The sequence below is a fragment of the Malaya genurostris genome, chromosome 3 (assembly GCF_030247185.1).
Source record: "Malaya genurostris strain Urasoe2022 chromosome 3, Malgen_1.1, whole genome shotgun sequence".
In the NCBI taxonomy this organism is placed as follows: Eukaryota; Metazoa; Arthropoda; class Insecta; order Diptera; family Culicidae; genus Malaya; species Malaya genurostris.
In genome coordinates this window covers 222,594,110-222,606,645 of record NC_080572.1, presented here as the reverse complement: position 1 = coordinate 222,606,645, position 12,536 = coordinate 222,594,110, and the positions used below count along the sequence as shown (strand labels likewise).

Genomic DNA, 12,536 nt, shown 5'->3' with positions numbered 1-12,536 from the left:
GGGATTTTGAATAGAAATTTTCAGCCCATCTGGTTCTGATTCATAATTCATTACGAACAAAATATATTTGCAACAGTCTCAATTTTGATATTTTACCTTAACGAGACAAAGCCGCTGTAAACAAGCTGGAATGGAATAAATCGTGTTGAAATTTTTCCGATATACTGTGGCCATATGAAACATTTCACTTTAGGCTGGTGTTTGTCGTCTGTCAAAACAAATGTTTCGTGTTGAAGAAAGGATAAGAGTATTAATAATTTCATCGATGTTGCTCGACGACTTCTATTCAAAATCTAAATTTGAAAAGTCGAAACATCAAATAATGATAACTATTGATTAAAACGTGCTGAATTTTAGTGTGTTGCAAAGAGAAACAGGATCTCTATTGCTAACCGGCAAACTTCATAAAACCAATTTGAACTGCTCTGCACTGACGAGTCTAAGACGAAACGTAAAGAACATAATTAATCTATTTTCTTTCAGAATCCAGTATGGTCAATACAGGCATGATAGGACACTTGAAACTAGTAAGATAAATCCAGTTCGATATAGAATACACTGAGGAGTTGAAAACGAAATACTCGGAAAAATGGTTTGTATACTTCGGTGTTGTTTTAGTCGAAATTTTTATCAGAATTTTCAAATAAAATATGACCTATTCAATAAGTATTCATATACTGTATTTTGGTATTTCATTGTATACACTTAGATTTTTCTCCAGAATTTCGGCATTACTTTTTAAAGAGATTAGAACAGCCGACTGTTCCGCATTGATCAGCTTGCTTGATGTACACTCTTTTTCCGGTACTCAAACCAACATTGAAATATACCATTATGTATTGATAATGATATTCTTTTACCGATTTTCTACTCTACGACAACGGAGAAAACTACTTTTGCGTTCTTCAACAATGTCTGTTTCCCTAAGATTGTGAATAGAACCTTAATCTAAGGTGTTTTGTGGTAATAACTCTCACTTCACTGGCTGCATTCCTAAGACTTTAAATTGCCAACTTAATAATAGAAAACAAAATGGATTTCCAATACCGAATTCAATGGAAGGTTATAAAATTTTGTAAGAATTTGGACTTGTACTAACATATCTAGTACCGATATAATACCTTTACAGTCATTTATCGTTGCGATGCATTTCTTTATATCGAAAGGTCTACACACTTAGAAAAATTTACATCTTAATAGAGTCACATAAACGGAGCGTCGCGATTTACTTACATTCACAATTCAAAGCATGCAAAGATAAGTCACACAGTTCACAGTTAATTTAGCTGAAGCTTACATCGTTACAGACGCAAAATTGATTTTTACTCGTTAGTAGATGTAATATTGTGTCTACACCGAAGAAATTACGGCATGCTTGAATTTACGTTCAGTTAGTTTGTTAGTTACACACTTAGAATATGTTACATCTTCATAGATGCACATTAAAGGAGCGTCGCGTTTCACTTACATTTACAAAACAAAGCATCTAAAGATCAGTCATATCATTAACTTCACAGTCAATTAAACTGAAGCTTACATCGAGACAGACGCAAAATCTATATTTACATGTTAGTAGATGCAATATTGTGTCATCACCGAAGAAATTACGGCACATTTGAATTTACGTCAAGCGTAAATTTCATTTTTTCTAAGAGTATAGTTAGTTAGTTTTTTGCGATTGTCTTTGTTCTGCAACTACTCTATCACCAGGTCGCGTTTAAGGATCTGTTTGGCCGTTGTGTTCTGTATGAAACCATTTCATTTTTTCTGCACACAAAGAACTTGATACAGTTGGTGATGGATAAGTGGATCCATCACTAGGTGGCGAGGTAATCGTACACACCAAAAAATCTGAATAATACAGGAGACTTAATTCCTCATACGATGTAATTCATAAAGACCTAATTCGTCAAATGACGGATAATTTCATTTGTAATGACTTAATGTTAGAATAGCTTGAATTTTACTGGTTTCGACTGTAACTTGCATTCTGCAAGCAGGTACGACTGTATGAATTTAAATGCACCTTTTACCAACCAAGCAGATGTTTGCTTCTGTGGCTCAGTCGATTAACGGACGTACATGCGATCTAATGATTCTCGGTTCAAGTCACGGCGGTGTTGCTATCAGTATTCTTTTTTTATTTCAACGAATTTCATGTCATGGAGTTTTAGACACAATATTAAATGTTCTTCCACGTGAATTTGCGTGAATTGCGACGCTCCATTTATGTGCATCTAATAAGATGTAAAATCACAGGGATTTTTTTAAGTGTGTATGACAAATCGCATAAATCATTTAATATTTTTATTGCATTCGTTACCTACCGATTTGTTCAATCTGTTTCTCGTTGATTATGGAACTGAAAACTTGAAGTGTGACGTTTTCTTTTAGTTCTACGAAAGTATTTAATTCAGTTTTAAATAACCACAAAATGTTGAATATTTATTTACTTCAATTATTCATTCTTATGCTGGTCAAATAAAGTCTTACAGTAAATGCAACAAAAATGCTGCAATCCTTACTTCGAAATCAAAACCTCGACAGACTGGTAACATATATCTACATTTAAAAGATAGGTTAGAAAATATGTTATACTTCGTCGAAATATTCTATATTATGAAATGTAGAGCCGCTATTATGTTTAAATCAAGATAAAGTGTTTGCGATGCAGATAGATTACTCTAGTTACGATAGGTCCCCTCAAACAGACATTAACTTCAACACATTCATCACTCCAGTCACACTCCTCTCAGCAACTTTACCATACTGACAAAAGCTATAATAAAGTAACCTACATAACGTAACACATATTAATGAGCCTTAACATCAACAATGACAACAAGTCATTATACCTTAGTTTGAATAAATAACGCAAATTTCATCTGCCACAGATAATCGGTGTTTGTATCAAATGCGGCAATTAAAGAAAGCTTCATATTATTTGGGCCATTGATTGTTTTTCTTACTTTGTTCCAATCTTCTCTTGTATGAAAAAAATTGTTATCGGTCTCAAATAATCTCCGTGCCGATGCGTAATGATATATGTGGTGCTGACAGCAACGTCTTCACGCATGCATTTCTTCCGCCTCAAGATGCACTCTTCTGGTATCTCTTTCGTTGATTATCTCTTTCGAGGACGTAGCTGCCGTGTTTTTGTTTTGTATGACCTCGTTCGTGGGCTGTGGCCGATTTGAATCTGTAAGTAGGGAGCCTCATTAGTCAAAATTTTCTACTCCTATATATAGTTTCCATTAGGTCGTCCACTAGCAGCAATTTGGTAAGCCGGTAAGTATCACATGATTCATTTTCTCTACCCCTCATAGTCGATTGGAAATGACTACACATCTACACAGGAAAAAATTATGAATTTTACAGGTGACATAATTCTACAAACGATACAATTCATAACTACTTAACTTGTCAAATGAAGGCAATATTCCATTCGTACAGAATTTTACAGGCTCCGAGTGTAATTTGCATTCGGCTACCAAGTGCCGCTGTATGGATTAAAATGTATCAAAAATTCATTAAGCAACTATGTGCTTCTGTGACTCAGTCGATTAATTGGCGTGCTTTGTGATATAATGTTTCTCGGTTCAAGTCGCGTTGTTGCTATTCATCTTTTTCATTCGATTTTAAGCCATATAGTTTTCAAATCACACAATTTTCAGGGTAGCAAGTGATCGGGAAAATCGGAAAAACCAATCCAAATTCAGGAAAAAATTTACTAGCCCAAATCTTAGTGACGATTTTCAGCATCATGATTTTCCTGATACAACCAATGAAAAGTTGGAGGCAGTATTCAATTTTGTGTTCGAACGAGAAATTAAATTTCTATTAAATTTCAGAATAAGTATACATAATGGTAAAAGTAACATTAGGTAACATGTTTAATAAATTCATTAAGAGTTCTTATTAGTCTTTGTCTCAGTAATGTCAAACTGTGACTTGTGACTTGTGACTTGTATTGTAATCTTGACATTGATTTCTATAGGATTCACAAAATCACCTTATCCACAATTTGCAAGGAGTATTTGATTTCTTCTTTTGACTGCAGAAATTGGGTTTTCAAAGTTTGTAAGAACCCTAGAAAGGTTTAGAAGATGGTTTGAGTTGTTCAGTGAATCTATGTTTATTTTTTGAAGGTTATCAGCTATGATGAGTATATTGATGTCGACGAAAAAGAAGTCGAAGATTGTCGATGATAGGAGAATCAAATTTAGATCTTTTCAGTCACTAGAGGCATAGATTGTGGTTGTCTTTCCAAAGTGAGAAGAGTACATTTTAAGAATTTTGGGATGATTAGGAATTTTAGAAGGATTTCCTGTGTCGCTAAAATCAAACTTTGAACGAACCAACGTTCTAGGGATTTGTAGTGTTGGGCAAGATGCGCCAGCGCGTGATTGGGTGGCAGCCAATCAGTGATAGAATGTGCGTATTGAAGAAAAAAGCGGCCGTTTCTTCAATTACAGCACCATCAACGTGCACTGCCCACATGAGACGAGACCCGATGACGAGAAGGAAGCATTCTACGCGCAGCTGGAACGAACCTACGACAGCTGTCCACGGCGGGATGTAAAACTCGTCATCGGCGACATGAATGCTCAGGTAGGCCGGGAGGCAATGTACAGGCCCGTGATCGGGCTGGAGAGCCTGCACGCGGTAACAAACGACAACGGTCAACGATGCACCTTCTTCCCCCGCAAAGATATCCACAAATCCACCTGGAGATCATCTGACCAACATACGGAAAATCAAATCGACCACGTTCTCATCGACGGACGATGCTTCTCCGACGCCGTCAATGTCCGCATTTACCGCATTGCCAACATTGATTCTGACCACTACCGCACAGGAACGCCGGGACTCAATCTCGAGCAGCTACGTAGCATTCGTACTGCAGAGGAATACGCGCAACAACTGGAGCTAGTGCTACCAACGGAAGAGCAGCTTGACGCGGCGATTCTTGAAGACGGCTGGATGAACATAAGGGCCGCCGTGAATTGCACTGCTGCAACCGTTCTAGGTACGAGGTTATCGAATCGAGGAAATGACTGGTTTGACGGCGAATGTCAGCAGTTGGTCGAAGAGAAGAATGCAGCAAGGGCGAGGATGCTACAACACCGCACTAGAGCGAACGAGGAACGATACAGACAGGCGCGAAACAGACAGAACACGATTTTCCGGAAGAAAGAGCGCCACCAGGAAGACCAAGATCGCGAAGCAATGGAACAGCTGTACCTCGCAAATGATACACGGAAATTCTATGAGAAGGTGAATCGCTCACGTAGAGGCTACACGCCACAGGCCGAAATGTGCAGAGATAACAGTGGTAACCTTCTCACTCGTCTATCACAAAAAGCTAAGGAATTCGTAGGGCCGTACCAAGCGGTAATTACTGGAGCTCGCGCCACTGCGCCACTGCGGATCACATATTCGTGATAAGACAAGTACACCAGAAGTGTCATGAATATAACGTACCCACGCATCACCTATTGACTTCAAAGCGGCATACGACACAATCGATCGAGAGCAGCTATGGCTGATCATGCACGAATACGGTTTCCCGGATAAACTGACGCGATTGGTCAAAGCAACGATAGATAGAGTGATGTGCTACGTCCGAGGACGCTCTCGAGTCCCTTCGAATCTCGGAGAGGGCTACGTCCAGGTGATGGACTTTCTTGTATCTTGTTCAATATTGCCCTGGATGGTGTGATTCGAAGAGCGAGGATCGGAACGAGTGGCACGATCTTCCGAAAGTCCGCACAACTTTTTGGCTTCGCTGACGATATTGATATTGTGACACGTAACCTTGAGAAGATGGCGGAAACCTACATCGGACTGAAAGCTGAAGCTAGGCGTATCGGACTGACCATAAATGCGTCGAATACCAAATACATGAGAGGAAGAGGCTCTAGAGAAGAAACACTACGCCTCCCACCACGAATATTGATAGACAGTGACGATATCGAGGTGGTAGACGAGGTCGTGTATTTGGGCTCACTGGTGACCGCCGACAATGACACCAGCAGAGAATTTCATAGACGTGTTTTGACGTGCGTACTTTGGACTCAGAAAAACCCTTCGAACGAGAAAAGTACGCCAACGCACGAAATTGACCATCTACAAAACGCTCATTAGACCGGTTGTTCTCTATGGCCACGAGACCTGGACTATGTTGGCAGAGGACCAACACGCCCTTAGTGTTTTCGAAAGAAAGGTACTGATAACCATCTATGGCGGAGTGCAGATGGAAGATGGCACGTGGAGACGGCGTATGAATCACGAATTGCAACTGCTGCTAGGAGAACCACCCATCGTACGGACAGCTAAAATCGGACGTCTACGTTGGGCTGGGCATGTCATAAGAATGTCGGATGACAGCCCAGTGAAAATGGTTCTTGAATCTAATACGACTGGTACAAGAAGAAGAGGAGCGCAGCGAGCAACGTGGATCGATCAAGTGGAGGATGATCTCAGAAGCATCCGTGCCTTGAGTGGCTGGCGACGAGCAGCCATGGACCGAGTTATGTGGAGACGTATGCTTGATACAGCAAAGGACACCCCAGGCCTATAGCTGTTAGGTAAGGTAAGGTAATAGAGACTAATGTTAAAAATTTTCAAACCATCAAGTAGATCCATGCTGCGAAAAACGGAAAAAAAATTTAATTTGAATCAAAACCGTTTCGATTTGTGGATTATGCTAGTTTACGCCAAAACAAACTTTTCTCTTTCCATTTCTTGAACAGTTTTACCTTTCTCTATAGAAAGGTTATTGAATTGCTAGACAAAACGAGCTGGATGAGAAAATGGCTGAACCAATTTTCGGAAATTGTAACGTCTTGATTAAAAAATTTAATCAGTATATAACGAGGAAAACAGTTTAAAACAATGATATGTTAATACAACTAACACATGAGCTGAAAGGCCCGGCTTTAACACATAGATGGCGCTGTTAATACTAACCTTTAAAAGACAGCTGTTAAAATTTCATGATATTCTGTTCATTAGTTTAGCGTTATTGTGCTAAGAGTGACGCAACTTTTATAATTTTCAATACAATGGATCAAAAACAATTTTGTGTGTTAATTAGACACTGGTTCTTGATGGAAAAAAATACCGTTCAAGAGAAGCAATCCCAAGTAACAATTCGAATGCCTAATGGTTTTGATTATAATTTATAGGAGTTTTGTAATTGATTTTTCAATCACTACCTGTTTTATGACGACTATAATAAGTGTCTCTTTTGACAAGTAATATCATAGTTTTTAAAGCTTCTATAAAACCCTTTACCCAGACTTACAGATGGAGTAAAAATAAAATAATTTGTACTAGAATAAAACCATGCAAACACTCTTAATATTGCTTTCAAACATTTTCTTTAAAACATTATTGTCAGTTAAATTTTTCCATAAATCTAGTTTTGTGTGTGTGTGTGCGTGTTCATTGGATGACAGTTTCACTCAGAGCAAATTTGAGGGTTCTAAAGTACATTTATGACACATTTGTTGTGGGCTATTTGATTTATGGCTTCTTAGGTTAAGCGTAATTTGCATTAAAGAAAGTTTCATGGCCGCCATTATGATGTTTTATACCGTAGCATTTATTGATATCAAATAAATTTCGAAATGCAAAAACGAGGAAATATGATGGACTTTCATGATTCATTTTCAGAACGTATGCACAAATTTTAACGCCACGAAATAGTTTTATACAAAAATGACGATGATACACAAAAATAATTTTCATAATCATGAAGATTTTCGCAAAAACCGCATTTATTTCAAAGCGATTAGTTATAATACTTATTTTCATCCATACATTCACGATAAAAATAAAAGCGCATTGTTCGCAACAGCGAAGCGTTAACCTTCCATTCGCAGCAAGCGAAGCGTCAATCTTTCATTCGTAACAGCGAAGCGTCAACCTTTCATTCAATTCACTCACACACCAACACATCAATAAGGAACGTTCGAGAATGATCCATTCAGTGAAGGGAAATGCCGCGTCTCTCGCCCGTCAACTACGCAAAGCAACAAATAGCAATACCATCACTCCCGCTCATTCTCCTACTGCAGCCAATGGGAAGCCAGTATACATCAGACAATACAACCGATTCAGCTATAAATACACATTTTCAATAGATGTAAAATCAGTATTTTTTTAACCTTCGAATAGAAAACATTAAAGGCAAAAGCAAGTGAACTAATCATTCATCCGAACAATTCTTCTGGTGCTTTCGAACGGTCTACAGCCAGGACACAAGTGACTGCCGGTGGAAACGCTCTCGGCCAGAGCGGTTTTGTCTTCCGCTTGCTTTCGATTTCTTCCAGTGACCTTTCTCCGATTGATATTGTTTTAATGCGTCAGTACAGTCGTTGCATCCCTTGCAAAGAGTTCTTCGATATTCAGATGCACCTTACTGAAAGTCATTGAACAAATCGTTCGCCGTCCTCCCTGTGGTGCTCCAAGAGATGAAAGTATTCAAGTAGGTATCAGTTGAGCACTTGCTTTCATCAAACGTTCGGAAAAACCTCAAACTCGTAATTAAAATCTAACATATTCTTACTGATTGCATTCAAAGCAGACATGACACACACACAGCCAAGAAAAATATTATCAAAATGACAGTTGATTCATAGCGGAATTCGTTCCTTCCGAATAAATTTCATGTTGATCGTAAAGCTGGTTTCAAAATTTTCTTGAATTTGGAGTTTTAACGCAGGTTTATGCTAATTCTTCACTTTGCTTTATAAACCTTATGAAGAATGGTCCACTTGTCAGGAACATGCTCTTATAGAGGTTTTCAGTAGGCTGTCGTGGAGTTTAAAGTTTTAATGTAAGATTTATTATGTAGCATTTATTAATATTAAAATTGTTACTTGGGATGGCTTTAAAAGTGTTCTGGAGACTCCGCTCCATCAGAAACAACAAACTACTGTTTAAGTTTGCACTAAGCAGTTCAATTTGAACTGATCTGCACTGACAAGTCTAAGGCGAAAGGTAAAGAAAAGTAAAAACGGTTATGTGCCCAAAGCACAAACTTAGGATAACTCCTAAATGAACAATAAAACGTTGGTCTGCTAACTTCAAACGTGGTCGTAGAGACACCGATGATGCAGAACGCAGTGGACATTCAAATGATGCGGTAACACCAGAAAACATAAAAAAACTCATAAAATTATCGAAAAGTGAAGTTGCGTGAGTTAGCTGACATCGTAAAGGTATCAAAGCATTGTATTGGCTTCATTTTGCATGAGCATTTGAAAATAAAAAAGTTCTGTTCAAAAAGGGTGCCGCTTTTTGGTCACTGTTGACGAAAAACGAAATCGTGTTGATGATTCTAAGCAGTGTTTGGCCATTTTTATACGTAACAAATCGGAATTTTGCGTCGATATGTGACAATGGATGAAACATGGATTCATCACCAGTGGGCAGCAACTGGTGAGCCTCGTCCCGAAAGCACAACAATCGGCTGGAAAGGTTATGGCCTCGGCACTTGAGGATGTGCGTGGTGTAATAGTTATCGATTATCTTGAGAAAGGAAATAGTATTAACAGTGAATATTATATAGCGTTATTGAAGCGTTTGAAGGCTGAAATTGCAAAGAAACGATCGCATATGGCAAAGAAAAAAAATGTTTCCTCAACACAATACACCGTGTCACAAGTCAATCGAAACAATGGCGAAACTACATGAATTAAACTTCGAATTGCTTCCACATCCACCGTATTCGTCAGATTTGGCTCCCGGCAATTACTGGCTGTTTGCAGGCCTAAAAAATGCTCGCCGGTAAGAAATTTTGCACGAATGAAGAGGGTATCACTGAAACTTGCGTTGCTCTTGATGGAGATGAAGGTTACGTAATGAAAACGGCGAAAACGCTACCGCAGAGACGTGACTCGAACCCGTAGCTAGCTCCTATCCGGGGAGATTGGTTTTGCCAATTAAACTTCCCTGCATGTGAAACACACGATGAAACAACCTAATTGACTAGAAGAATCGAGTATACTTGACAATACCAAACTGTGTAAGTGGTTTTCATATTTGTGTTGATTAATATTTAGTTAGCCGACTTACTGATACGCACCTGATCATCATCAACTTATTTTCCAACCTCTGGTGACTTATTTTCAAAACCAATGAATAATGGAGCCGATTAGGTGCCACACGTTGTTTCTTGTACATCGATCATGAAAAATGTAAATTTGCGATGCTCTGTTCAAAAAGGTCTTCATGAGAGATGTATTTAGGCAGTGCACCATTTGGCGCACGATTTAATCCTTTGTTTAAAATTTGACATTTACTCAATGTTCAGTGTTTGGCGCAGTATATAAACATATTACACAGCAGAGATATTTTAAAACATCTGAAACTAGCACTTTTTTGCAAAATTTTTCCGTAGCTCAAAACAGCTATCAAACTGTCAAAATCAACCATGCTCTCGAGCAGAAGTTAAAACTATTCGCGAAATGGTTCAGAGCCTCACTCTCATCCGAGGATTGTTGAAATGAGAGGGGATAGGTTCTCGGATAGGAAAAGATTAATGTGGTATCCAGAGTTATGTTATAGTTACAATTAAATTGAGTAGGATTAGGTTAGCGTGTATACTAATGCATGTTTGATTTCTGCTTTTAAAAAATACTATTTCATTATTTCGATCGAATCTGATCATATACAGTTTTCCAATCTGTCTATCGTTAGGTAAGGTTAGGTTAGGTGGCAACACCAGACACTCGTCACTCCGAGCCTTGATTCAAAGGTCAGTTTTCGCTAAGAAAGAAGCCCTTCAGAAAAAAAAACCACTAAACAATGCAAAACTTACCATCCCAATCGGACAGACCGCGTTGTTGGCCGCGCGGTGCTGCTGCTGCTGCCACTTGTACTGTTGCTACCGCTGTTATTGTTGCTTCCGTTGTTGTTTCCGCTGCCGCTGCCATTGCCGATGTCACTGACCTTTTTGTCGGGCTTAGCCTCCGTCCGAGACTGCGGAACGTGCTTGACGTTGATTCGCACTTCCGTAGTGGATTTCTCAACCGGCCGCTGCAACGTCTTCGTCGTTTGCACGATCGTGGAAGGCGAGTGTGCACTGTCCGGTTCGTCCGCACTGGTGATCTCTACGACGGGTTTGATGTGTTCGTGATTCCTTCGTTTCCAGTGGCTCTGCGCGATTGAGTTGTGCTGGAAGGGTTGTGGCTGCGGAACCGGATGCGACTGATGTAGCGTGAGTGCCGGCGGTGCCGGTTGTTGCTGTGGTTGAGGCTGTGGCAGCGGAAGATACTGGGGTGCCGAGTAGGGCACCGGTTCCGGGAGGTGTTGCGTTTCGACGGTGGTCCGGTTGTACGATCCGTGATATTCGGTTACCACGTTGTTGCTGTTACTGTGGTGGCCATTGGATTTACTGGGGAACTCAAATTCTTTGTGGATGTAGAATGTTGGCTGATTGCTGCTAGTTTGACTGCTCGGATGCTTCTGCAGTTTGTACTTCATTTGCGTGTGATAGGATTTGTAAGGCTTTTCGGAGGTTTCTTCGTGAACCGGTTGTTTCGGTATGACAAAGTCCACGTGTTCACCGTTTTGCACCGTGTTCACGGGAACAGTTGGATGTTGGAGTTGTTGTGCGTTCGTATGCAATTGCTGCACTTGTGGTTGTGGTTGCGGTAGAGTTTCGATTTCCTTGGGGAAATAGTAGTTCACGTGAGTCTGGATCGGCGACTGATGCATCGGTTGTTGATGCTGTAGTTGTAGTTGTTGTTGTACTTGTTGTGGTTGTTGTTGTGGTACATAGTGGTACATCTTCGGTGGCGACTGGTAGCTTTCTTCGGCGTTGGATGGTTTAGACGAATAAAAACTGGTACTGATTGATAATGGGCTGACCATTTGTGGTTTTTTCGGTATTTCTGACCATTTGTACTGTGGCTGCGATGAAAGTACGTAACTCGGTTTGTACAACTTCATACCATCGCTATGCATTGCGAAAAACGTGGTAGGTCCGAAGTTTGGACTAGAGTTAACGGGAATGGCTTTCAGTTTCATGTTTTCCATCGGTAATTTGTTAAAGTTGTATTTTGTGTGAAGCAGCTCCGGTTTTATGAATGCCGGTTTCTCTTCGACCAAAGTTTGTGGTTGAGCTGACGAACTTGGAGTTTCGAGTTTTCCTAATGCTTGTTGACCCAACTTAAGAAGTTGTTCTTCCGTGCTAACGGCGGGTGCATAATTTGGCGAAGGAGGTGAGGAAATCGGTTGCTGGTCTGGAACCGTTTCCGTTGGTTTGATGGTCAACGTCGGATAAAACTGTTCTTTATTTTTCTGAATGAAATAATGGGTGTCCGATGGTTTGTACTGTTGAGATTGTGCGAAATGGTTCGAGTAGTGCGCAATTTTCGGAATACCATTAAAGACCATCCCTTCCAGACCAAGGATAGGCAGCATGTGTTCCAAAGAGAAAATTTCACCCTCATTTGTATGGATTTCTGTGAATGAGAAAATTGAATTCACGATGCAAAAAATGACACAACAATCTACCTGAG

The 12,536-nt window shown here is 39.8% G+C and overlaps 1 protein-coding gene across 1 annotated transcript in view; it reads right to left on the bottom strand.

The window, feature by feature from the left end:
- Window positions 1-2,459: 2,459 nt before the first annotated feature.
- Window positions 2,460-12,536, bottom strand: part of LOC131437456 (uncharacterized) — a 33,465-nt gene continuing 23,388 nt past the window's right edge. The window contains exons 3-4 of the mRNA XM_058606824.1: window positions 10,832-12,479; window positions 2,460-3,199 (exon numbers count right to left, since the gene is read on the bottom strand). Coding sequence (XP_058462807.1) covers window position 3,199; window positions 10,832-12,479 — 1,649 coding nt within the window. The 3' untranslated portion in view covers window positions 2,460-3,198. The remainder of the gene's footprint in view (window positions 3,200-10,831; window positions 12,480-12,536) is intronic.